The 25,240-nt window shown below is 42.7% G+C and overlaps 2 protein-coding genes across 3 annotated transcripts in view; one reads left to right on the forward strand and one right to left on the reverse strand.

The window, feature by feature from the left end:
* Nucleotides 1-2,164, reverse strand: part of VEZT (vezatin, adherens junctions transmembrane protein) — a 57,999-nt gene extending 55,835 nt beyond the window's left edge. For both annotated transcript variants that reach the window (XM_080352534.1, XM_080352533.1), the window contains exon 1: nt 2,044-2,164. In XM_080352534.1, coding sequence (XP_080208660.1) covers nt 2,044-2,079 — 36 coding nt within the window. In that variant the 5' untranslated portion in view covers nt 2,080-2,164. The remainder of the gene's footprint in view (nt 1-2,043) is intronic.
* Nucleotides 2,165-2,507: 343 nt separating this feature from the next.
* Nucleotides 2,508-25,240, forward strand: part of FGD6 (FYVE, RhoGEF and PH domain containing 6) — a gene marked incomplete at both ends in the record, with an annotated part of 69,015 nt that continues 46,282 nt past the window's right edge. Inside the window, 2 exons of the mRNA XM_080363773.1 lie at nt 2,508-3,141; nt 12,636-15,045. Coding sequence (XP_080219899.1) covers nt 2,508-3,141; nt 12,636-15,045 — 3,044 coding nt within the window. The remainder of the gene's footprint in view (nt 3,142-12,635; nt 15,046-25,240) is intronic.

Below are 25,240 nucleotides of genomic sequence, written 5' to 3' on the forward strand. Positions count from 1 at the left end.
TTCAATCAAAACAGTAACTGCTGCATGAACTAAAGAACTGTGCACTTTTACTGAAAAAGGAAATGCAGAGGGCAGGCATTATATCTGTGAAATAAATTTTCACCATGGACATACGGTATTAAAGGAAAAGTTTTAACATAGCAGCAACATAAATAATAGATTTTATTGCTAGGATTCAAGTTTGGTTGTGGATAAACACAAAACTTTGTGGTACAGACCAAAGACATCCGCATACAGGTCGTACTTACACAGCTGAGAAAACCACTCCTTATGTAGGGAGCTTTTTGCATCCTGCTAAAATCATAAGCCTTATTACTACTACAATAACTAATCATTTTAAAGACAGTGTTTCTCTATACCTACTTTCTCTGTACACTTGTAAAAACAGTCGTGCCCTCTCTGAAGATGCAATTACATTTATCCACTGCAAACTGATCTGATTCTGTTACTGAATTGCAACAGCAGATATATTTAGCCACTGTTCTGGATAAGGCCAAGATTATACTGTAGCCCCATTATCTAACAGGACATGCAATAGAATTTTTAAAGTTTCATTCAAATCCTGTAAATAATGCAAACACTAGAAAGATAGAATCACAGAATAGCTTGGGTTGGAAAAGACATTCAAAGCTCAGCTAGTCCAACCCCCTGCGATGAGCAGGGACATCTTCAACTAGATCAGGTTGCTCAGAGCCCCATCCAGCCTGGCCTGGAATGTCTCCAGGGATGGGGCATCTACCACCTCTCTGGGCAACCTGTGCCAGTGTTTCACCACCCTCAGTGTAAAAAATTTCTTCCTCATGTCTGGTCTGAACCTTCCCTCTTCTAGTTTAAAGCCATTATCCATTGTCCTGTCATAACACATCCTTCTAAAAAGTCTGTCCCCATCCTTCTTAGAGGCTTCTTTTAAATACTGAAAAGCCACAATAAGGTCTCTGTGCAGCCTTCTCTTCTCCAGGCTAAACAACCCCAACTCTCTCAGCCTGTCCTCATAGCAGAGGTGTTCCACAGAATCACAGAAAGTTAGGGATTGGAAGGGACCTCGAAAGATCATCTAGTCCAACCCCCCTGCCGGAGCAGGAACACCTAGATGAGGTTACACAGGAAAGCGTCCAGGTGGGTTTTGAATGTCTCCAGAGAAGGAGACTCCGCAACCCCCTTGGGCAGCCTGTACCCTCAAATGTAAATAGAATCTCCTGTGTTCTGGTTTGTACCCATTGCCCCTTGTCTTATCGTTGGTTGTCACTGAGAAGAGCCTGGCTCCATCCTCGTGACACCTCTCTGATCATCAAGATGAGGTAGTTTCAGCACTTACTATACAGATCACTGTGTGCTGAAATCTACCTTTCATGTGAATTATACAGATTTAGAAGCAGGATTTATTAGCTACACATCGGGTTTTCTGCCTTTGCCCGTGATCCCACAGCTCGGCGGTCGGTGCACAGAGGTGTGAAGCTTCAGACCCGCCCTGCCCCAGCAGCTATGAGGACGTGCCGCTGGCAGACACCCCGGCGGCCGTCGCCCCCTCCTCAGCCCCGGCGGGCTGCTCAAGGCCAGCTCTGAGGGAACAGCCGCCGACACGGGCCTCCCGCCCCGCCGTGCTCCTTTCTCACCGACCTGGCAACGCCGGCAGCCGGAACCGCGGGGGCAGGTCAGCCGGGCAGCCGCCCCCCCGCGCAGCCCAGCCGGGCCGCCGCACAAAGGATCGCGCCTTCCCGGCCGCCCCTTCCCCGGCCCGGCTCCCTCTCCCGCCAACGCTCCCGCCCTCGGCCTGCGCGGAGGGGCGCGGCGCGACACCGGTGCCCAGGCTGCTCCGGAGCGTGGGACACCCCCCGCCGTCCCGCCGAGCGCCGCCCCGACCTGCCGGTGCCGCCGGCTCCCGCCCTCCCCCGCCGGCTGCCGGCCGGGCCCCGAGCCCGCCTCACGCCCCACGGGCACCTCGGGCCGCCGGGCGCACACCGCCCCCGGGGACCGCGGCGCAACGCCTCGGAGAGGGGCGGAGAGACACGGGACCAGCCCGCCCCAGGTGGCCCCCGCGCCCACCTCAAACACCACTTCTTCGTCAAACTCCGGTGTCATCCTTCTCCGCCATGCCACCCCCTGCGGGCACTCTGGGAAACGGAGTCCGCCGCGCCGCCGGCGGCGCCTCCCCGCCCGGCCCTGCCTCGCGCCGCGGCGAACTACAGCCCCCAGAAGGCGCAGCGAGCGCCCGCTTCCGGGCGCCCTGTGGGAGGTGCCGATTGGTGGGCGGGCCGGGGCCGGGGGCGGGGCCAAGCCGGGGCGGGACGCGGGCCCGGCAGGGGGCGCCGCTGCGCGGTGGCGGCGGGCGCTGCCGGCGCTCACTCCGCCGGCAGCCGCGGGGCGTTATGCGGCGGCGGGCGGGGGGTGCTGCGGCTGCGGCGGCTGGGTGGCGGCGCGGGGGAACAATGGGCTCCTTCTCCGCGGCCCTTAGAGGGGCCGTGGCGTAAGGGACGAGGGGGAGGACGGCGCGGCGCGTGGGGAGCACCATGAGCTCTGCCGGTGAGTGCCCGGGGAAAGTTTGGGGAGCGTTGGGTCCCTTCCCCCCACCCGGCGGGGAGTCCGCATGTCCCCGCGGACAGGGAGCGTCGCCTCACCCCGAGGCGGCTGGCGAGGCCCGGCGCCGCGGGGAGGGAATGAGGGAGGTGCGGTGCCGGCGCGGGACGGGACGGTTCGGGAGCCGGAGCCGCCGCTGCGCTCCTCGTCCCGGCGGCGCCGGACACTTGCGCCCCGTTGTCCCCCAGCGCCGCGGCGGGGCCGGGCGCCGCGTTCCCCCTTCGCCCCGGGGGGTCAGCCCTTCCTCGGGGTCCGCTATGGGCGCTCCGCTCTCCCTCGGGCTGTGCGGGCACGTCCCTGCTTCGGCGCTGCCCGCAGCTGAGCCGGAGTCTCCGGTCATCTCTCGGCGTGCGGCTCTCGCCGCCCTCGCCTGTCCGGGGCTTCGTGTCCGGTGTCGGAGCCGCTCGCTCGGCGCGGGGCTGAGCTGGCGGCGGGTGAAAACTGCCGAGAGCCCCCAACGGGGACCCGGTTTTCTTTCCGGAAAGCCAAGAGCGGTACTTGAGTTACTGCTCCATCCGACTTGGCGGGGCTGCGAAAGTTTGTCAGAGCTGAGGCTTTGCCTCCCGGGTACCTGCCCTGATCCAGCCCGGACAAGCTGGAGCCCTCCCGCAGGGGCAGGGACACGGGGAAGCCTTCACTTCTGGCCTTTCAGCGGCTGGCTTGAACTGCCCTACTTCAGTGCTTTCCTTTACCTTTCCTCCCCCTTTTCTTTAACCGCTGCCAATTTTATGTCTAAAAGAGCTGCGAGGCAAATTCTTGGCTTAAAACAAGAGCTCCCCATGTTTAAGGGAGTTGCTCATAATTTTTGTTTGTTTGGCTACACGGTGTGTGCTGTGCTGTTAGTACACCCGTCTGTTAGATTAGTGGATTCCTTTCTTAGTCTGCTTGAAGATGAGGATAAGGAGTCGTTTCTGCGTTGAAAAGATGTCATGTGTAAGTTTAGGTGTATTGGTTGGAAACACAACTAATTACAGTGTAAACCTGAAGCAGCAAAGTGTTTCCTGTAAGGATTTTGGGAGGTGGGATGTATTCTAAAGAAAAAGCAATACACGGACATCAAGCAAAAACATCAACTTAACTCTCAGTATTTTCCTCTCAAATACGTCAAATTGTTAGCAAGTCCAGCATTAATTACCTGGACTCTCTTAGTTAAGCAGAATTTACTGGAAAATAAAAAGCTATTTAATTTATCTTTCTGTTCTATTTAATATATTTCCACTTTTAATATGTGTGACAGGACTGGTTGCATTTAAATCTGGAAGAACAAGTAATAAAGCAGGATATCATATCTACTTAACAGCTGCATTATGTGTTTTCTGGTGTCAGAGGTGGTACAATTCATCCCTGCTCTTTTAAGAGTTAAACAGCTGTGCAAATAAATGATACATGTTAGGGGGTGCTCAAGAGCTTAGAGCTGGGCTGTTAAAATAAAATTCGATATGGTACTAAGTTTCAGAAAGGCAGAATTTCAGTGCTAGATGGTGATTTCAGGACTTCTAGATCTGATGTTGTGTGACCAAGTCTTGTTTTAGTTTATGTTGTGGTGGTGGTTGCAGTGAAGGTGAGGAGGAAGGTTCTGGTGAGCAAAGTCACTTAGAAGGCAAAAGAGAAAGGGATGCCGCGGAATACCAGTAAGAAGAAAGTGTGACAATTTAATGGAAAATGTGAATTTTAGCTAAGGCATAGCGAGAGACCTGGTGGGTAGGAAGAGGGAAGCTGAGGGGTATATGAAAGATACTGAAGAGAGGATGAAGAATGTATTCTTTGTGATGGATTGTGTGAGGATAAGAAAAATATATGGGGAACAGGTGAAACAGGATCAGAGATTCATGATCCTGCTGACAGTATCATGACAGTTTTTGACGTTTCAGTTAAGGAGCTCACAGGGTATGAGGAGACTGAGGACTGCCAGAAGATGGTTCTGAAGGTTTAACATCCATAATTTCATATTGCTGCAAATTTTAGCTCCTGAAATATATAGGCAAGCTTTATAAAGCTATTGCTCAAGTAAAAATGTACAAACACATATATTTTAATTTCAGTCCTGTGACCCATAATACCTATTTCCTACACTGAAATTTAGATTGTAAATTCAATTATTACTCTGGTTTGTACTATGCAAGCTGGCTTTCTGACAACTGATTGGTAATACAGTGTTTCAATAAAAATATTATCCTGTATGAAGGCTTCAGATGGAACTTCAAATGCCTAGAAATCCTTCTGCTCTTCCTTCAGTTTAACTTGAAGGGCTTGAGTGTCTATCTCTTATGTCTTCTTTTAATGTACTTTTAGAACAAAGCAACCTGGTACAGCATCATCAGTATCGATTTAATATTTTTAAGTAGGATTTGTAGATAAAAGTGACTTCACCTTAATATGCAGGGCTCAAGACAGCTTCTGTCTATGGACAGAAGTTGTGAAAGGTCCAGCATTGATAACCCAGCCTTAACTCCACTCCAGCTTGCCTTTTGCCTTTCTAAATAATGCAGTACATTTTCAGTTTATCGCTCTGTATCTTTTCTAGTTCCTCTATGGAATTGTTTCATTTAAATCTCAGTCCAGAGCTGGATGTATGTAGGTGAAGCAGTTCTTTCATAGCTGTTTCTTACTTATATGAAGATGTATAGATATGGACTTGCTAGAACTAAAGAACTATAGCACTTATTTAAAATACTTCTAGATAATTTAAAAATTGTCTTATTGTTGTGATCAACCTGTATGTTGTTTTCAACCTTCATACAGCTATTCTTCTCTCATTGCTTTCTCATGTACTGCAGATTCCTTCAATATGATGCTGATGAATGTGCATTTACTCATTTTCTGCCTGGAACTATCGTGTTGTCTTCAACTATGTGCTTTGCCTTTAAAAGGGAAAAACAAAACCTCAGAGTTATGACTTTGACATTTCTTGTTTATTGCTGAAGGGACAGTCCTTATTTGTGACTCTATACAGCTTATTTAATGTGGGCAAAATGTGTAGCTCAGATTTGAAATCTGATTTGACAACAGCAATGAGAAATATGTAGTGTATTTTAATGTCAAAAATGTCATTCAAAGGGAAAAAAAAAACACAGAGGAACAGAATAAACAAAATCAACATGACTTTTCCAATCAAACTTCATTGCTTTCAAGGATTGAAGAAATGAGGCCTACAGGGTTTAATGTCCCTTTAACCCTCTAGTATGTCAAGTCTCATTAGAGTTGCTCAGCTCTGTCTCCACATGCGATCTTAAAAGGTTGTTTATTCATCTCTTGTCCTTACTCTAAAGTTATCCTCAGTTTCCTGTTTTATTTCAACAAGTCATTGGACAACCTAAGATTTTGAAATTAATGTTTTCCTTTTGCAGTTTATTTGGGACATTTTCTAAAACTGTAGTGGCTTGGAAACCATCATTTTCCCTTGTATTTAAAAACTACATGTGTTATCTTCCGGGATGTCATGACTCATTCCTTTTTTGTTTTCTTTTAAGTATTGTGGCACCTGAGAAAATCAGAACTTCTACATATGAGAAAATAAATACACATGTGCAGGAAATAAATTAATGATCTCAGAATACTTTTCTGAGGTGTTTACCTAATTAAACTTTCTGTAACTGAAAGTGAAGTAATGGAACTGAAAAGCCTTGTTGTGTGTCATTAAAACTTAAGTTGCTGGAGAATAGGAGTTTTAAAATACTTCATCTGTTTCTCTGTGTGGTGTGTTAACTACCATCGCAATAATCTCTGAGTGTATCCCAAACATATAGCAATAATTATCTCTCTCCCTACACGATTTTTAAAAGCCAGATTGGTTTTGTTGTTTTGTGTCTGTGAGTTGTAGTGTCCAATGCCAAAAGTAGTCCCAGGAACAGTAAATGGGCTATTGGAGCGAGCTGCTGCTTCACGTGAGAAAGAGCACATTGATCTCTTCGTAGATACCTTCTGGGCATCATATTATTTTCAAATATAGACTACAGGTGTGATTTCCTTACTCGGGGAATACAGTATGCATATGTAAACAAGGTGCCATGAGAAAGCCAGTATGTACATTTACAGTGGGCCAACTGCTAACCAGTAAGCTGTTTCAAGCGCTTTTCTTAGTACAGGTGAAATAGATTTCACCTTGTAGGTGAAAACGAATAAACTACCCCTTATACTGTGCGGTAAGATAACAGTATACATATGGCCAGCTTCTATAGAGTAGCTGATTCATTAAATTCACACCTTGGCTTACCCTGTAGTAACTTGATTTTGTGCCCATATCTTAAGTTTAGGTCCAGCTGCGGTCAATCTTACATTTCAAAAGGAAAATTGCTTTAGGGTGGTTGTAGGATCCTGCCACAGGGATGACTCTTGGGTGGCAAGAGACAGTCCCATATGGGACCCTGAATACCAGGAGAGAGGCCTCTGTTCATATGGAGCATTGCAAGAAAAGGAATATCAAGTTATGTTTGCATGACTGTGTCCAGAACCAGTTGTCCCTGTTTCTTGGACAGATGCAGGTGATCAGAACTTGTTCTTTTGCTGTTCCCTAGTGCAGAAGTTGTTAACATAATGTCAAAAGTATGGGCATAAGCATAACCTGGGAAAATGTTCCTTTAGCAATAGTAGGGTTTATTGCAGAAGAAGTAGTGCTATTTGATTATTTTTTTTCCCCTCACTTCAACTTCATATATCTTATTTTCTTCCTGTTCTGTGCTGAGCAGGAAAGAGGAAAAAAATTGAGGAGAAGATTTAAAGTTGTTTAATAATAGTGCTTAAGAAACGTGCTGTCTTATTTGCTTTCCTGATCATTCATGATATTGCATAGGGGAGGACATAAGCATTTTTAAGTGAGGTCCTCAGTCGCCGAATTTTGTCATATGAACAGAAATGGACACTTTGAGGCCAAAACATTGGGAAGTTGCTCCAGGGTGTTCTCATCCTCCTCTAAAACAACTTGAAGGTAGGACAGGAATACTCTCTAGTCGAGGAGGAATAATGAGTGTTAGTCTCAGAGGAGCTCAGCAGGATGAGAATGGTGGGTGTTGCTTTTTCCTGGAGGAGATAATTCACCAGAGGGACAAATATCTGTTCTCTGTGCTGTGACCCGAAGTCAGACAAAGAGCATATGCATCGACCGCATAGGTGGTGCTAATGGCTATTTACTGTTAGAAAAATAATGCCATTTTTAATATACTTTTTTTAAGGGTGTTTTGGTACATTGATATTTTTGAGCATTTATTTTTTTCTTCAGCACTAAACATGGTGTTGGCTGTTCCTAGATGAGCAGCAGGCTTCCTGTTGGTGTTGGCAGCTTTGTTAGTCACTTTATTTATGGATTTCTTCCTTTACCTAGTCAAGCAAGTCAGAGAGTATATCTGACTGCTTCTCTGGCTTCTAATAATTGAATCTGTTTATGCAAATAAAACTTTGTGTTTCTGCTATTACATTTGGTTTTATCACTGGTAACCAATAATGCTAGTTTGGATGCAGGGATCTGCTCTGAGAAATGGGGTAAGATTGGAGGAGGGAGCAGAGGAAACCATAGTGATTCTCTATTCTACTCTCCTGAGTAAGACAAGCCAGAGAATCCCAGGTCCAGTCCACAATTTCCTCTGAAACCTCTACATGTCTCAGAAAGTGAGTTTAGGTTGACTGTTAATTGATAGTGGCTCTACCACATGTTCTTGAAGTTAATCACCCTTTGGGTTTAGTAACAGTTTTAAAGCTTTGTTTCTAGTTTGAACTTATCAAACTTCAGTGGTCAGCTATGGAATCTCATGGTGTTATTTTTTCCCCCTGATTACAGAGCCATCTGTTATTAAAAATCTTTCACATGTGCAGAAGTATATATACTATTACCATCTCACTTCTTAAATTCTTGATTAAATTAAGCAGGATGAGCTTTCTTGGGGTTTGGTGCATGATTTTTAGACCTCCTGTAGTTTTTGCATTCATCCCAAGTTTTCATCAAAGAATGCCAGAAGATGACTGTCACAAAGGCACCCCAGAAGTCAATTTAGGCAGGCAACAAGCTCCAGACAGCCTTTATTCTAGCCAGAACTGTTTAGCAAAGACACCAACTAGAAACGGGGTTTATCCAAAACTGTTCAGCACTCCAGTGACATTATAAAACACACATTTGGATACCAGTTGAGGGTATTATTACTGTACACAGAAGAATAATGAAGATTTACAGCATGCACTCACATGCAAAAGCAAGAGGCCTTTTTCACTCAAGGGTACTCAGAAGAAAATAATTGCTTGCCCGCTGTGGGCAAGGGCTCACTCAAGGATATATCCAGAAGAAAATCACTCACCAAAGAGAAGGTGAGGGCATTCAGTCCCAGGAAGTCGTCTTAGATGGTGTCACACACGTTCTCAGACTCACTGCTCTGAGACCACTATAAAGGGGTCTTTGGTGGGAGCCGCATTTTATAGCCTGGTTGGATCTGGCTGTGGTCATTACAAGCATAGGCTGGAAGCTTCTCAGGTTCTCTAGGCCTGGGCACCTCCTTGGCTGAGGACCCTGTCTGTTGACTGAAGGTTCCACCCTTTCTGCTCCCCAGCCTGGTGAACATGAGGAGTCACTGTGCCCTGGGGTTGGTTGTTGTGGGCCAACCCAGGTGTGGGGCACAAAAGGTGCTAAAGAACCATCAACTGCCCTACTGAAAGCTCCAAATCTCATCTCGGGGGTGCACAACTGCCACAATGACATAGGATGTCGCAAGCAGTCTGGCAAGTGCTGTGTACAGAAATGTTTTCAGCTCCCTTCATCTTTTTATACTTATCTCCTTGAAATTTGGAGGATGATTTACAGCTTAGCTGCAGACCTGCATGGAGCTCATGCAAAATAACTACAACGATTTCCAGATTCTTTTCAGTTTCTACTCGCTCCAAGCATAACCAACCATCCCTTTTCTCAGGTGAGCAGTTCCATATGGCGCCAGGAAAAAGCCTGTTGTCCAAATAACTTGCCACTCCATGCGTTTGGTCTGTAACATTTCCTTGATTATATTTATTGTTTTTCATCAAAGAGGCTTGCTTATGCTTATTATTTAACAAAAAGTCATTCTCATATGACTCCCAGTCATTCCTTATACCTTTATATATAACAGTTGCCTCCTACTTAGTTTTCTTTCTATTCAGAATGGGAAATTGTCCCTTTTAAAGCACTATGTTATGTGTTACTGTTTTTTAACCACACATGGTGAATTGAATTAGTTTATAATCAACCGAACTTCAATTCTCTATTTCTAATCAAAATCTAATATACTTTTACCCTTGCCTAGCTATCATAATTTTTTTTTTCTAAGAAGTTAATCACTTGTATTTTTCAGAAACTTAAAGATATTTTGTTGAGGAAAATGACTGGTATGCATTCCCTTCCTGCAGTCTTTCCTCTCACGTCATACTTCTGTTTGAAAGGGCTCTTCATCACATTCCTTTCTGATTGAGCTGTTGACTCCAGATCTGTATTGATACAGAGACTGTGAAGTGCCTGTTAATACATTGACCCATATCTACTCTAGATGAAATGAGCCATCACTTTAAAGCAGATAGTGGTGTCTTTATTATACCACACAACTCGCCTGTTTCTTTTGTCTGTCCCAATGCTTTGTAACATTGAAGTAATCTGAAAAATTCTAGTAGGCTTCAGAAATTGTATTGAATTGCACTTATTATCAGAAGTGACTTTTTCTCACTCTGTTCATTATTCAGGTTTCCCCTACTGGCATATAAACAACTGGTTTGTTTCCTTTGCATCCACTTACATTTTCATGTTTTAGTTTTGAATCCTGTATTCAGGTAATGGTACCATATCATACTTACTGAGTGTCCTCTCTAATGAATACTAATTGAAAGCTCTGCAGACTAATCTAGTTGGATTGCTATCCAAAATGTTAGGCAGTTCTGCTACAGAAACTTCCAAGGTTTATGGACTTAAATTTGCAGAGTGGGACAAATAATCTGTGTGATATCACTTACCTAGCCAGTGTTTAATCTCCTGTATCATCTGCAATCTGTTTCTCTCATTTGCACCTCAGGAAGGATTCCTGCTGCCTCTCTTCTGTTTTCAGGGAGCTTTAATAACTTAATAAGTATTACTGAACATGGCCCAAGACTAGTACTGTGTTGAGTTCTGTGGAAAACTGGGCATCCCATCCTTATTTTTACTGCAGAAAACAGGCTCCTTTATCACCATCACTTCGTTCTCAAACTGAATAGGCAGTTGCTGTGTCTGAAAGCGAGTGTACAACTCCCTTTGCTGTTCAGGATCAGTGGTTGCCCATCCAAAGATTTTTATTTTTATTTTTTTCTAGCAAACTATTGACTCTTCACTCTGTGGGGAACTTCTGTCTTTTGGACAGGGATCAGAAGGTGGTTTATTCTTTGCAGTAGCTGGTAGTTGGGTCACTCTTGGCTGTTGTTGGTGCCTATAGGGAGCTGCACCTTTGGAAAGAAATTCTGTGTTCCCTCTTGCAAAATGTCTCAAAACTTATCTCTGCCATCAGGGTCACCTCTTTGCTACTGTAATTGCAGCAAGGGCAGCTGTTCTAAATGGAAGTGGAGTCAGTCTGGACACCACTTAATGATTCATGTCCTAGAAAAACATGGTTTTCCTGTTTCTATAGTAGAGACATTGTTTCTGACCGTCTGCTTAGGGCAGTGGCTTAGTGTTTGGGAAATGCTACCAACTGAGGGCATCTGCCCCCCTGCCACCCCCCCACCCCTTATTTTTCTTTATAACCATCTACATCTCTTCCAAACAAACAAAAAATCCAAACCAGGAAAAAAAAAGCTTGGAAGTTTATTCTCATATTTCTAGGCTACAGATTAAGATATAGTTGTACCATCTCTAATAATGGTGATAAAAAACAACCGAATACCAGACCCACGGTTCAAAGGGAATTAAAAAAAAATCAATGTCTTACTCAATCTCTTCACATGTGAAACATTATTTGGCATATTTTCTTGAGAGTTTTATTTAATGTATATGACTTCCTGAAAGCATGCCAGAATGTTGTTCAAAACAAAGGTCATAAATACGTTTAAAAGTACATTAAAAAAAGAAAATTGTTTACATTATAAGTCAGTTTTTGTATGTAAAAAATCAGTCAAAGCACTTAGAAATCTGAAATTATTCCAGTAAAAGGAACTAAATTGGTCATAAATGATCTCCTGCAATATTAAAATGTTTTTAAAAACTCCAAACAAAACAAAACCAAACCAAACAAACAAATGAAAAAATGCACTCAAACCCACAACACCATCAAAACTCTGTAATCTCCTGGTTCCTCATGTTCTCCTTTTCCTGCCATCTACTACCCCCAGGGTTTATCATCTTGTGGTGTCAAGTGGGTCATAAGTCATGGCTGTGGTGACTGTTTCTGGGTCAGACAATAACATATTGGGAAGAGTAATTTTGTGAGATGCACAGGAAGAGTATTTACTTTTCCAGTAGGAAGGTACCGATTTGCTAAAAGTTACTGTGTTAACTTCACACCGCAGACTCGTTTCACTGAACTGACAGTAGTGACACGCCAGTTTTACAACTGGTACAGTAATCTGTCTCAGTATTGTTTGAAAAGAAGAGGAAGGGAAGGGGGAATTTTAGATCACACTTTTCCAGGGGTGGCAGGGGAAGGAACTGGACTGTCTTGGTAGCTACTCTAGCTGTTCTGTTATCTTTGTGGCTTATTATACGTGAGAGAGCATAGTTGCATCATTTTAAAAAGGTATTACAGTAGTTCAAACTGCAAAATCAGGCTAATCTCCTCTGGTTTTATTAGCATCATATTTTAGCATCTGAGGAAGGACACAGAGTTTCATAAAGTTAAGCTGGTTTTTAATGAACCAGCTACCCTTTCAGACTTTTCCTACCGCTCCCGGATTGTGCCTGTTAAAAAGAAGGAAGGCAACTAGTGGTGGTAGGGAAGGGAGGCATGCTTTTAGGAGGAAAATGTATACATACACACACCAAGATCCTGTAGATCATGTGATTTAAGTGTTACAAAACTCTTAATAATACTGTGGTGTAGGTGAAGTTGTTCTGTGGGCTGATGGTGACTAAAGTCTTTGCTTTCAATCCTTCCTAGAAATTAAGAAGCCACCGGTGGCACCCAAACCAAAATTTGTGGTGGGACACAAGGCGACGCCTCCACCTGTTGCACCGAAGCCTGATGTTGTACTTTCTGGAGTTATACAAGCAGCAAGGAAAACCAAACCAGCAATTGCACCAAAACCAAAGGTTCTCAAGAGCTCGTCTGTTCCAGAAGTTAAACCTCCATCATCTACAAGAAAAGGCACAAAAAGCTTTGAGGAGCACAGGGAAGATTCTTCTCAAACTCTAGACCACTTGAACTATAAAAATGAAGCCTCAGAAGGGAGTGTTGGTAACACAGCCTATATTCTACCAATGTCGTCTTGCAAATTTGGATGCCTTCATAAGCTTGGAAATGGGGAGAACACCTGTAAAACTCAAATCATTTTTGAGCACTTTGAAAACTTGGAGAACATCAAAGTCAGTGAAAAAAATGCACTGGGGGATAGTCACAGTGAAAAACTGGCAAATAGAAATCAGGTGGTTTTGAAAGCCAGCATTTTGGAAGAGAAACTTAAGGACGTTCTGACTCATAGTGTGTTTCCTAACAGCAGTCCTGTGAGGCACAGGTGTGCAGACAAACTTGACAAAGGGGATGGCAGCAGTTCCAAGAACAATGTTAAAATAGAGTTTATGGAATTTGTGCAGTCTTCAATATCTCCTGAGGTATCTAAAGGGAAGCAACAAAATAGTGAGGGTAAACTCACTGCTGGTGCGTTTCATATATCTGAAATTTGCTCTAGTTTGACTGAAAATAACCACAGTTGCTCTTGCCCATTGGACCAGGAAATCCTGGAAAACGAAAATTTAAATAGCAGTAGTATGATGTCAGGTGAACTGGGCATGAAAGCAGATGCTGATAAAGCTTCCTCTGAAACATCTTCAGTTCTGAGCTCAAAAGTGCTTCCTGTCCCCAAACCAAGAAAGCCTCGTGCTGCATGTCTAGTCCGTCAGGATGGCATAGACACCACGGGAGAAGGAACAAAGGAACCATTTAATTCAGAGAAAGATTCCTTTGGGCTTGCAGAACAAAGCTTTAAAAAGCCAGCAAAAATTAATGTCCTTGGTCAAAGTGTTTGCTATAACAATAATACAGAAGTGCTTCATCCTGGAAAATGTGAGATAACTCAAAGCAATGCAGACAAAATGCATCCGGTAAAGGAACCTGCTACAGAAGAGTCAACTTCACAAAATCTTTTGCCTCAGTTGTCACACAAAACTTCTGATCTGGTAGAAAGTGTTGAATGTTCTTTAAATGCAGACCATAACTTAGTTAACTCCATGGATGAGATGACAGATGATACTAGTATGCTAGATGCTGCGGACAAAAGGACTAACTTTGTCAGGTGTGATGCTTTGTCTATGAGTTTGCCAAAGCAACTCAAGTTAACTAGCAGTCAGCTCTCATCTGCTTCCAATAGCCTCCATGTTTCCGTACAAAAATCGGAAGATAAAGAAGTTAAAATAAAGGATGAAAGTTCTCCGAAAATAGTTCCTAAGAAACCACAGAGGCACAGCCTTCCAGCTGCTGGCCTGCTGAAAAAAGCTGCATCAGCAGAGCTTGTGGAGAAAAGTTCTTACACCTCCAGTGAGGACAAATCAAACAGCATTCTAGAAGGATCGCACTTTACACGTCCACCTGCCAAGGAGCAAGACACACTGTCATCTTGTGACATACCCAAACGTTCTTCTGAGAAACCCATCTGGAAGTTACCTCATCCTATTCTTCCATTTTCTGGTAATTCTGAATCATTAAAAACTGCTAATATTGCTACGAGCTTCAACCACTTGACTGTTGTGACAAAGCCTAGGGCCAAATCTCTCTCTTCTGTGGACATAGAAAGGACCGACAAGCCTTGCAAAGACCATCAGAAGAAAAATACATTGAAAAAGTTTCTCAACATGAAACTGTCAGTTTGCTTAATGAAAAGCGACTTCCAAAAATTTCTGTCTAGAGGCAGCCAGTCAATGGATAGTGCTATTGCCAAACTTTCCACTGGGGACGGGTGTGGAAGTGGTAGCAACCGGAATATAGCATCTGTAGGCAGTGAAAGGAAAGCGAAATCTGCCAAGGCTCATTCTGTAGAAATAAGTAGTCCAGCATTACTAAAGAAGAGGCAGAGAAACAGAAGTCAACCTGAGATGCGAAGTAACCAAAGACTGGAGTCTTTAGATGGGCATGTACTTTTTGGAGAGAACTTGTCACAAATGCATTTGAATTCTCTAACCAGCACTTGTGCTCCAGAGTATGAGAACGTGCGTCACTATGAGGAAATACCCGAGTATGAGAACTTGCCTTTTGCATTGGGTGCTGGGAGAAATCATCACCTGGAAGACCAGAACACTGGTTTCTATGAGGTTGAGGAGCCTTGTGAAGCTACAAGCAGGCGTTTGAGACTTGGCAGGTAAAATAAAAAGGGAACTTAACTCCATTGTAGCTCTGGTTGTAAACATGTTTAGGTGATGACTTGAAAGGCTCTGCCCCTTTTAGTAAATGTCAGCAGGACAGTTGTTGCTGTGTATCTTTATATGGTTTTGCTGTTCTGAAAATGGCTTGCACTTGCTAAACAGTCAAGAGGAAAAATAAGCTAGTTATTCCTTGCATATGATAAACATTTGTGAACCTAAGATATGTGATTTTACACATTTAAAGCAAACCAGATACAGTTGTGTATTTGTAACCAGTAATACTTAAAGGGGGAGGAACAAACCTTATTACAGTCTCAGGATGAACCTGAATAAGCATCCATAGAGTGCAAGTGCATAATTGCTAGGTTTGTAAGGGGAATTAATATCTTTTTAGATCAGCTAATAGAGCTGGTAAAAGCAGACAAGCTTTTAGGTATGCAAATTCTTTGTTGGATCTTGACAGCTTTTTAGGTATAAGAAAAGATACTGCCTGTCCCTGAGTTAGAGAGTCTTCTCTGTCTCCCTGGGCTCCCAGGAACGGCTGTGCTAGCACACAAGTTCTGCATGACTCACACAAAATGTTCCTGAGAGGCTTTGGTGACTCTGCAGGTTGCTGCTGTTTCATTGTCTAGGAAGGTAGTGAAGGCAGATAATACCAGCAGATTCAAAAAAGGGGTTGGACCGATTCACAGATAAATCCAAACAGATGCATAAGGGAATAGGCAAGAACAGATATTTTAATATCTGTAATACTCTGATCATGGATGCTGGGAAGAGGAACGGGCCACAGAGAGTGGCCAGGCTGGTATGTTCTCCCTAAATAGCATTGCTTACCGTGTCTCTTAGAGTGTGGGAAGTGGTGAAGCATTGTTTTGGCCCAGTACAGTATTATTTAACTTCCTAACTTCAGCTGATCAGTTGGTCTTACAGATCTTCAAGATTTTTTTCAAATAAGCAATAAGGATTTGAATGAAATAGGGAGCCTCTATACTTCATAGTCCCCAGCAAACTTCTTTACACTTCTGAATATATGCATAATGACAAGAATAAATTATATACCTTATAAACAGTCACATTTAACAACATTTTTCACTGAGAGTTACTAAGCTTCCTTTCATTTTGTGTATGTGTGTGTAGCAAACAAGAAGAAAAGAGAATCTGAGAGCTGGCCATTCTTTAGGGGACTGTGTCCTCTTATATAGGAGGAGACAAATATTTTAAGTGGCACCCTGTATTAATAGTTATTTATACAGTTGATATGCTCAACATTGGATTGTTTGATGGAAAGCATGAAGTAGGATCTTTGGTTATGGGCTTGGTATTGGTATATATATTTGTATGGTTGTTAAGTATTTTTCTTGCTTACAGTAGGATGTTTCTTGGTTTTGTCTTGGCATAGTTTAAGTTCCTGACTGAGTGTATACTTTTTGTTTAAGTTTAATTTTGGGGTATCTTTTGGGGGTTTTGACCACACTCACTTAAGTATTCCCTTGAACTGGTTTACCTAAGGAGGGTGAGACCCAATTTAAATAAGAATATATTTTCTGTGTTTATGCAATCTGTTCTACTTTGTGTTGTGGTTCTGGATCAGGTGAATGTATATCTTAGCTTTAGGAAAAGAAAAGGACTGTTTTGCTATATGAAGAGCAGTAGGCATGAGACTGCAGTTGCTCCTTGAGTGAAATCCCATAGTTTTCTTACCTGAGTGCGAGTTATTCCCTCTTCACAAAAACCTTCTCCAGTACCAAGGGTGATCTAAGGGTTTAAGAAGCCTCTTGCACCCTGGCACATCTGCACCTGTAACTAACTGCTCCCTAAGCTGAGGTTTTGTTGTGTTTCCTTACAAAGCACAGAAAATCCCAAGCAGAACCCTTTCTGTAAGTGTTTATTTTAAACTAAATTACATAGTCAGAAGCTACCTTAGGAAACTATTAACGTATGTGGTTACTTCAGTAGATCTCAGTGAACAAAGAAATCTGCAGGAGAAGAAGGGACATAACAAGGCAGTGGTTTCCTAACCCAGATCAGCTGCTGCTGGAGGAGCAGATTGAGGTTTTAATTTTGGCCCTGGCTTGGGAGATGTGAGGGTCCTTACCCAGTCAGAGCCAGGCAGGCAGCTGCTCCAGTTTTCCCATCCCTTGTTATCTCCAATCCTTTGAAGCTTCTTTATCAATCTTGTCTTACCTTTTCTGCATAGTTCTTTAAGAGCCTTTTATCATTTCCCGGTATTACAAAACCGGTTAGAGAAACAGTGCTGATGTTATTGAAATAATTACTGCTTGCCTTTTCCCCAGCCTGTCAGAACATGCACTTAGCTCTTTTTCATAGATCATGGCACATAAAACTCCTGTCATGCACTACTAATGAGGATCTCAAAGCAAATTATCTTATGATTAAAGTCAACGTAGAAATGAGATTGTTCTTCTGAGAAATTCATAGACCGATTGCTTACTTTTCTAGTCATAGTAGGACATATTCAGTATATTAAGTCTGAATGCCAGGCTTGCCATACTTCTGTCAGTCTCATTCAGTCAACAAAATTACATCGTGTTAACCTTTGGAGCACATGCAGTCTGTATGCGTTAAAAGAGCCATTTTGAGAGTAAATGCAATGTTTTTTACAAACCAAGCGATAAACTGTGCTATCCTTTATTTCCCCCTCAAAGTTCTCACTGCAGATGGCAAAAATGTCCTAACTGTGCTGCTCCCATCGATATCCCCGGTACAATAGGAGGATGTCCTCGTCCTTCCTCCCAGTGACGTCGCCTCAGCTCAGCGTGTTGGCTTTCACCTTCGGGCCCAAGGGTGGCTTCGTGCAATGAGGAGGAGCCCACAGTCAGCACAGCAGCATGTTAAAAACCCTGCGTCCTTTAGCCTAACCCCCCTGTTCATGGGTAACAGCATCTTGAGTGTCACACTTTAATCAGTCTCCAGTGCTTTGTCTTTTTCTTTCTGCTTTTATTCCACTTTTTTTTCTTCTTCCTAATTTTGGCATTCTTTATATGTATTTCCTTTTCCTTAAGGTGGAGGAAGCTAAGCTGACGTTACGTATTTGTCACTGGATGCTGGCCTTTCTCCCCTGCCTCCAACACACGCGCTCCGTCTTCAGTTGCTAACGGGGGTAGAAATTGCAGGTTAAGAAAATGTAGCAGAAGAGCGTAACTCAGACATAGAATGGAAAGTCAAATGTGACATGTGAATTGATGAAAGACTCATTTATACGTTCAACAACAGCCTTTTCCTGTGGGTTATTTTCAGCGTTGGCTCAGGAAATGTGCTTGTGAAGCTCCGTAGTACTCTGCTTTGTATGGTGCAGCAAGCTCTAATGTAATTGTATATAGTAAAACAGTAAGATTTTGGGGGGGAGTATAAAATAAATTTTAGGAAGAAGAACAATCAAAATATTAACATCAGTTTGTATTTCAATACCAACAGTGGTATTATTATGTCTCATTTACCCAACATTTACATTTGATCCAGTTAAAGATGGTTTAATGAATAGACTTATAATACAAAACTGTATCCAGCTAGGTTGTTTCAATGCACCAGACAAAATTTAGGTTAAGGAACCCAGGTTTCATTTTAGCTACTAGAATCCAAGAAGTTTATTTTAAAAACATCAAGTTTACATAAGTTTTAATTTTCCATAAAATTATATCCTTGTGCTTATGAAAAACTGTTTCACTCAAACATAAGTGGACTAAAAAAAAAAAGTGGATTAAAAAAACCCAAAGTGTCTGTGATTAAATAAAAGGAGATTTTATCAAAACTGCCGTTTTGATAGGTTGAGCCTCAGTGCTTTCAACAATGCGGAGTGCAGTTGATTTTTCTGGGGTTTTTTTTGTGTGGTGTTTGTTTTTCTCCCAGTGGTGTTCCTGAGGATCAGATGTTCTGCCTTGATTTCGAGATGAGCTGAAAAGTTTAGAAAAAGTGTCTAAATCCAGTTATTCCTCTAATCTGTGCAAAAGATTAGAAGAAGAGAGAGCACGGATCCAGTCTTGCAAAAAGCTCAGTTATTATTTACAGTTAATCTACGTTGGTCTCAATGAAACTGTTTCATCTATTTTCCAGAAGACTACCCAGGAAGCTGCATCAGCTCCCGTGCATGCAGACAGTGGTGTGTTTGAGAGTTAAATCCCTCCATGTTTATTTTAGACCTAAGTCACTGCCTTTTGAGTGCTCTGCTTCTTAGCTCTCTCTTGTTATCTTCTAGGTATCTGACGTGAAAAATGGAATGCGATAGGTTGTCCATTATTTCTAAATTGAATGAGCAACTTTTTGAAGAGAGATATTATAGCCCTGATTTCAGGGATAAAGTCACCCAAAAATCATAAAAATAATGATGAGTCAATACAGAAGATACTTAGGGCCTTGCATTAAGTCTGATTTTAGTGTAGAGAAGAAGTTATACATTAGAATGTCATTATAGCTCTGGCAAGGTAGAATCAATTTTGTTAGAAATGGGTGTTAATAGGGGGGTTTCTTCTCACTTGGTCTAAGTTTTCCCTTTCCTATTCAATGCATTTGGTTTGAGATTTTCATCACATTTTATTATAGTTTTCTAGAAGTCTATTCAGTGTGTGCTGGAGTTGTGTTTTTTCTTTTATGTGCGTATGACTGGAAAGTGTTTTTATCCTGCTATCCTTTCCCCAAAAACATTTTCCCACTAGTGTCTGTAAACTGAGAGAAGTCAGAATAGCAGCTCCAGATTTTGAGTGCCGTATCTTGGTGGTCCTGTTTTATATTGTTTGTCACTTCCATGCGCCAGGATTTTTTTCCCAGGTCATGGCCATTAGCATTGCAGTTCTCCCTATGAAACAAGGATTAATGACAAGGGAAGGCAAAAAGCTGTGAATTCTGCAATGACTTCCATCTTTGCTTACCCTGGGAAGCAGGTAATCCCTCACATCTTTGGGTGGTGATGGGAAGAACTGATGCTGTGACTCTTTCTCCTGCACAAGTCTCCAGAAAGGGGTTTAGATCCTAGAATCATAGAATAGTTTGGGTTGGAAGGGACCTTCAGAGGTCATCCAGTCTAACCCCCTGCAATGAGCAGGGACATCTTCAACTAGATCAGGTTGCTCAGAGCCCCGTCCAGCCTGGCCTGGAATGTCTCCAGGGATGGGGCATCTACCACCTCTCTGGGCAATGTGGGCCAGTGCTTCATCACCCGCAGTGTAAAAAATTTCTTCCTCGGGTCTGGCCTGAATCTCCCCTCCTTTAGTTTAAAACTATCACCCCTTATCCTGTCATAACAGGCCCTGCTAGAAAGTCTGCCCACATCTTTTTTATAATCCCTGAGTTTTGTCACAGTTGTTTCCAGTACCAGTGCTCAGGACTGTCCCCTTGTATCCTCTTGGATTATATTCTGCTACTTTCGCATCATCTCCTTTTGGCCCTTTTGCTGGGGCTGCCCTGAGGGAGGCAGGGCGTTGCCACCATCTCTCCTGCTTGTCACAGCATGACTGTGGGAGATGAAAAGGGGCCTTGTGGGCACCAGTTTTCTCCAAGCCTTTTGAAACTGAGGCCTCTCTTACATTTTTTAAGTGTGACTTCTCTCCGGTGAGTGTGGAAATATCTGAAGTATGCGTTGTGTGTTTATGTTGAACTTTCCAAGGAACTGAGGAATTGTCAACAAAAGGTCTGGCTGAAGATGGCTCCTGTGAGCCTGCGAGGCTGCCGGTGGCAACAGCGGCCCTTGGGCGCCTCTGTCCCTGGGAGCTCGCGTTTTCAAATCGCAGCTAAATATGGAGATAATCTGAGAGCTGTTAGCACCTTTTTTTAAACTGTGCAACGAAGTATGCTCACAACTGTACCGATTGTAGTATGCTTGAATGAAGCAGGGTGACTGCCAGCATGGATTGCTTAAAGAAAAAAAAAAAAAGGTATAAAATTGATTAAGCGTGAAACGCGTATGACAAATGCCTTGCTTATTTTTTGCCTAGAGTGCGAGTCAGATTTATTTATTTCTTCTTGTTGAGGAAAGAAAGAAGTGCTGTCTTGGCCTGAGGATGACAAATGCTGCACTAAATGGTGCTGTCTGCAAACGCTGGGATAACTGGGTTGCAGCAAGTCAGGTGTTGCAGTTTGCAACATGCTCAGCCAAGTATAGAAGGAGCTGCCAGTGGCATGATCCAACAGGCTAAATGCAGTGGCAGCTCTCGGCAGTGTTTGTGGCATCCTCCTTGCCCAGAAAAACCCAGGTGTGAGCAGGGAGCGCCAGAGGTAAAATCTGGGATGAAAAGGGTAGATCTTGGTGTTTCTCTTGGCAGGAGCGAACTCCCGGCATTCCCACCTGGCCTCTCTCTGCAGCCAGCACAGGAGGCAGCCGACAGCTTTTGAAGTACAAGCAGCCCTGAACCAAAATCCATTTAAAACAGATCGACACTGTATCGTGGTCATCAAAGACCCCAGCTTCCTATAAAATACATAGCTGCTTATGCCTTTGTACACTACATGTGATATTGCTTAAAATAATTCTGCTAGAATTCTTGAAGTCCTTAAATTTGAAAAAGTAACCTGATGTGCGCACAACATTTTTCAGTTGGCTGGATGCAGTTTGTTTCTGTTTTCTAGCTGTTATTCTTGAGGAGTGTTTATATTTGTTATTTCATTCGGAAAGTTTTCTGACCAGCCCAGAGAGAAAAAAGCACAACAGTTACAAGTAAAGCAAATAATCATAGATTAATCCATCTAGTTTGTTTGCCTCTTGTTTTTTGGTGACATTTTTTTTAAAGACTGTTTTAGAGGCATTTATCATTCCTCAGTTGTGTCACTTACAGAAGGACAGCTTGCAAAAGGAATGAATGAATTTCACAGGCACGATCGGTTCAGGTGGTCTTTAGTATATATATAAGGGGGATCAAAATGAACTGCCTATCATGTTCCTTAGCATCAGACCAATAAACACTCCTGGTCTGATGCCTATTTTGTTGTTATTAGTTCTAATAATAGCAAGAATTTACTGAAATCATGGAGCTTTCTCTGCAGAAGAGCAAATGGCGTAAGTCTGATGCTATTGTGTAAATCCTGTTTGAGAGGCCATCTTGCTATCTCACCCCCTGGCTGTGAAAACCACCATTTTTGGCAGAGAAGGTGAAGCCTGAGCAGCTTGGCTGCAGTAAGGCACCCAGTCCCTGGTGCTGGCAGCCAGGGCAGCACTGGGAGAACCGCAGCGGCATCCACCACCCTTTTTCACACTGTCCCTATGCCGAGAGAGGAGAGACGTGATCTCAGCTTCAGTTCTTCCCATCTGTGTGCCTGTCATTAAAGCAAGGAGGTGACTGATGCTGTGGGAGTAACTCAGATAAGTAAGACACCTGGTCCAGGCTGCGTTTCATCCTCATTTGCTGCTTAATGGTTTAGTATGCCTAAAGGAGAAAGGAAAGGCAGGAGAACACAAAGAGGATGATGATGGAGGGAATTTTTTAGCTGTAGTGGTAGACAGTCACTGCTGTTCAGAGGATCTGAAGTTTAAACAGTGAGGTGGATATGATGGGGTAGGGCCCAGGTGCACCTGAATGATATCAGGTTCATCTTCATGCTTTCCAGATGGGTTTGCAAAGGGAAACATGAGCTGGTGTTGGCTTCTTCGAGATGGTTGTGGGGCTGAGGTATTGCAGCAAAATGTAACCCATCCAAAAAGTACATTAATTGATAGTTTTGTTAATCTTGCTGATCACTAGTTTTCTTAAAACTCACTAGTGATCTTGGTTAGTATTCATTATTATCTTTGTGTTTTGCCAAGTATGCTTGCTTTCAAGAACTGATTTATTTTTTCCAGAATTCTAGAGTAAATAGATATTCAACAAAGGCATTGAACTGTCTTAAATAAAAAGTATTAAATTAAACCAAGAGGAAGTTCACTAGACAAAATGAAGCAATTATTAATCATGCGAAAATTTCACTTTTGCTTTGGCTTTCCAAGAGCATCTTCTGTTGTCCTGAGCACCCTAATCAGATAATTACTTTCTGAATTGTTTGGGGATCTTAACCTGATTTCTATATTAACAGCCTTTCTTTCTACCTTGGAAGAGAGATTCAGAATTTAGATAGGACCTGACAGAAAAGATGCCATAGAACTTGGTTTTTTCTCTAAGTCTCTTATCATTGAGGTTTCCCAGCAGCATACACCTAGGATCCATTGATGGAATCTGTCAGTGTGGAACGCTGCCTTACCTACAGCTATTAAAGTATGCAGTGCTATGAAAGGGCAACAAAGATGATTAAGGGAGTGGAGCATCTCCCTTATGAGGAAAGGCTGAGGGAGCTGGGGCTCTTTAACTTGGAGAAGAGGAGACTGAGGGGTGACCTCATTAATGTTTACAGATATGTAAAGGGTGAGTGTCACAAGGATGGAGCCAGGCTCCTCTTGGTGACAACCAGTGGTAAGACAAGGGGCAGTGGGTGCAAACTGGAACACAAGAGGTTCCACTTAAATTTGAGAAGAAACTTCTTCACAGGGAGGGTGCCAGAGCACTGGAACAGGCTGCCCAGGGAGGTTGTGGGGTCTCCTACTCTGGAGACATTCAAAACCCGCCTGGACACCTTCCTGTGCAACCTCATCTAGGTGTTCCTGCTCCAGCAGGGAGATTGGACTAGATGATCTTTCGAGGTCCCTTCCAATCCCTAATGTTCTGTGATTCTGTGAAAAAATATAACAGCCTTGTCAGCTATTGCCTCCACAGAGAGCCAGTGTGCTTTAAGGTCTTAAAGAAGCAGCTGAACACACCTTAATTATTGGTTGCTGGTGATATTGAAAACTTAAAGTGGATGAACAGCAGTAGCAATTGTTGCCTCTCTGGAGGAAACTGAGATGCAAGCAGCTGTGAAAGGATTGTGAAATTCTGTAGCAGGAAAAAAAAAGGATTTGACACGAAATATTAATGTTGCAGTAGGGTATGCTTATTGGTGCTCCGATGTTTTGGTGTGTATTTTTCAGTAGAGTAGGAACTTCAGTTTGTATAGTTTTGCCTGTATCTTGAAGGCTTTCTTAAAAAATAAACAAACAAAAAACTCAAAAAACCACAATGAAATACTGGAGGAAGAGACAGAAGACAGATAAAGATGCTGGGATGCTCCTACAAGAAACAGAGTAGATGCACACTCCTTTTAAAAAAACAGATGGATAAAAAAGGAAGAATTTAGCAGCGTTGTGTACAAGGTTCTGTTCATTCAGCATTCCTACATATTTTTGATTATTTACTATACTAGAAGTAGAAAAAACATCTCAAAATAATTCACAAGGATGTGATCGGCATGGATCAATCTATTTTAACAAATACTTTGGAGCAGTGGAAACTTGCTTTTCAGTAGTTATGGTGATGCTAACACTTGAAGTAATACCAATACTTGATATTGGGGTTTTCCATGGCAGAGAACTTATCTGAATCATCTCAGTCAAGCTTAAAATACTAACTGCCTTCTAAATGATTAGGAACTGAGACTGAATGTTAATTGTGACTTCAGGCTATAGTGTCCTATGCAATGTCTAAATTAACAGTGCCTCAAAGTGGAGCCTCAGGTGTATTTGAGGCATCTATAATAATACAAATAAACTAGTCTTGATCATCTTTTGAAGACAATAAGAGGTTTTTATGCTGGTTAGGATTTACTTTTCTGACTGTAATAGCTTGATGACAATTTTTAAGTTTTGACAGTTTATCTTGCTATATGCCTGACTAGGACCGGCATGTTTTGTTTCATTAATATTTTACTATCACATTAGGAAAATACAGCACAATGTATACGCTTCATCCCATAAACTGCTCATTCCAAGTCAAACTAACACTCTCTTCATTTTATGTGTCAAATAAAAAAGCCCCACATCTATATTTAGGTAATTTGCTCACGAGATATGGCAAGATATTCTTACTCAGTGGGCAGCTCAGTGAGTTGGCAGTGATGGTGTTTCACATGACTGATAATGCAGAAGTCTCTCTTCGTAGTGCTATGGGTAGGACAAAGAATCGTGATGAAGAGAGAACAAGATAGAGATAGTTCACAGTATCCCCAGAATACCTATCAGAAGAGCTGCTTAAAAATAGCTGCTACTGCATGCCTGTGGTATTTTGGAAAAGAGGAATTGATACACGGTAGAAAAGACACTGTTTATTTAAACATTTACTGCTATTTTCAAATTCATTTAAAGGCTACAAGGCATTTCACTTTGTCCAGAGATAATTTTGGGAA

The sequence above is a fragment of the Nesoenas mayeri genome (assembly GCF_963082525.1).
Source record: "Nesoenas mayeri genome assembly, chromosome: 1".
In the NCBI taxonomy this organism is placed as follows: Eukaryota; Metazoa; Chordata; class Aves; order Columbiformes; family Columbidae; genus Nesoenas; species Nesoenas mayeri.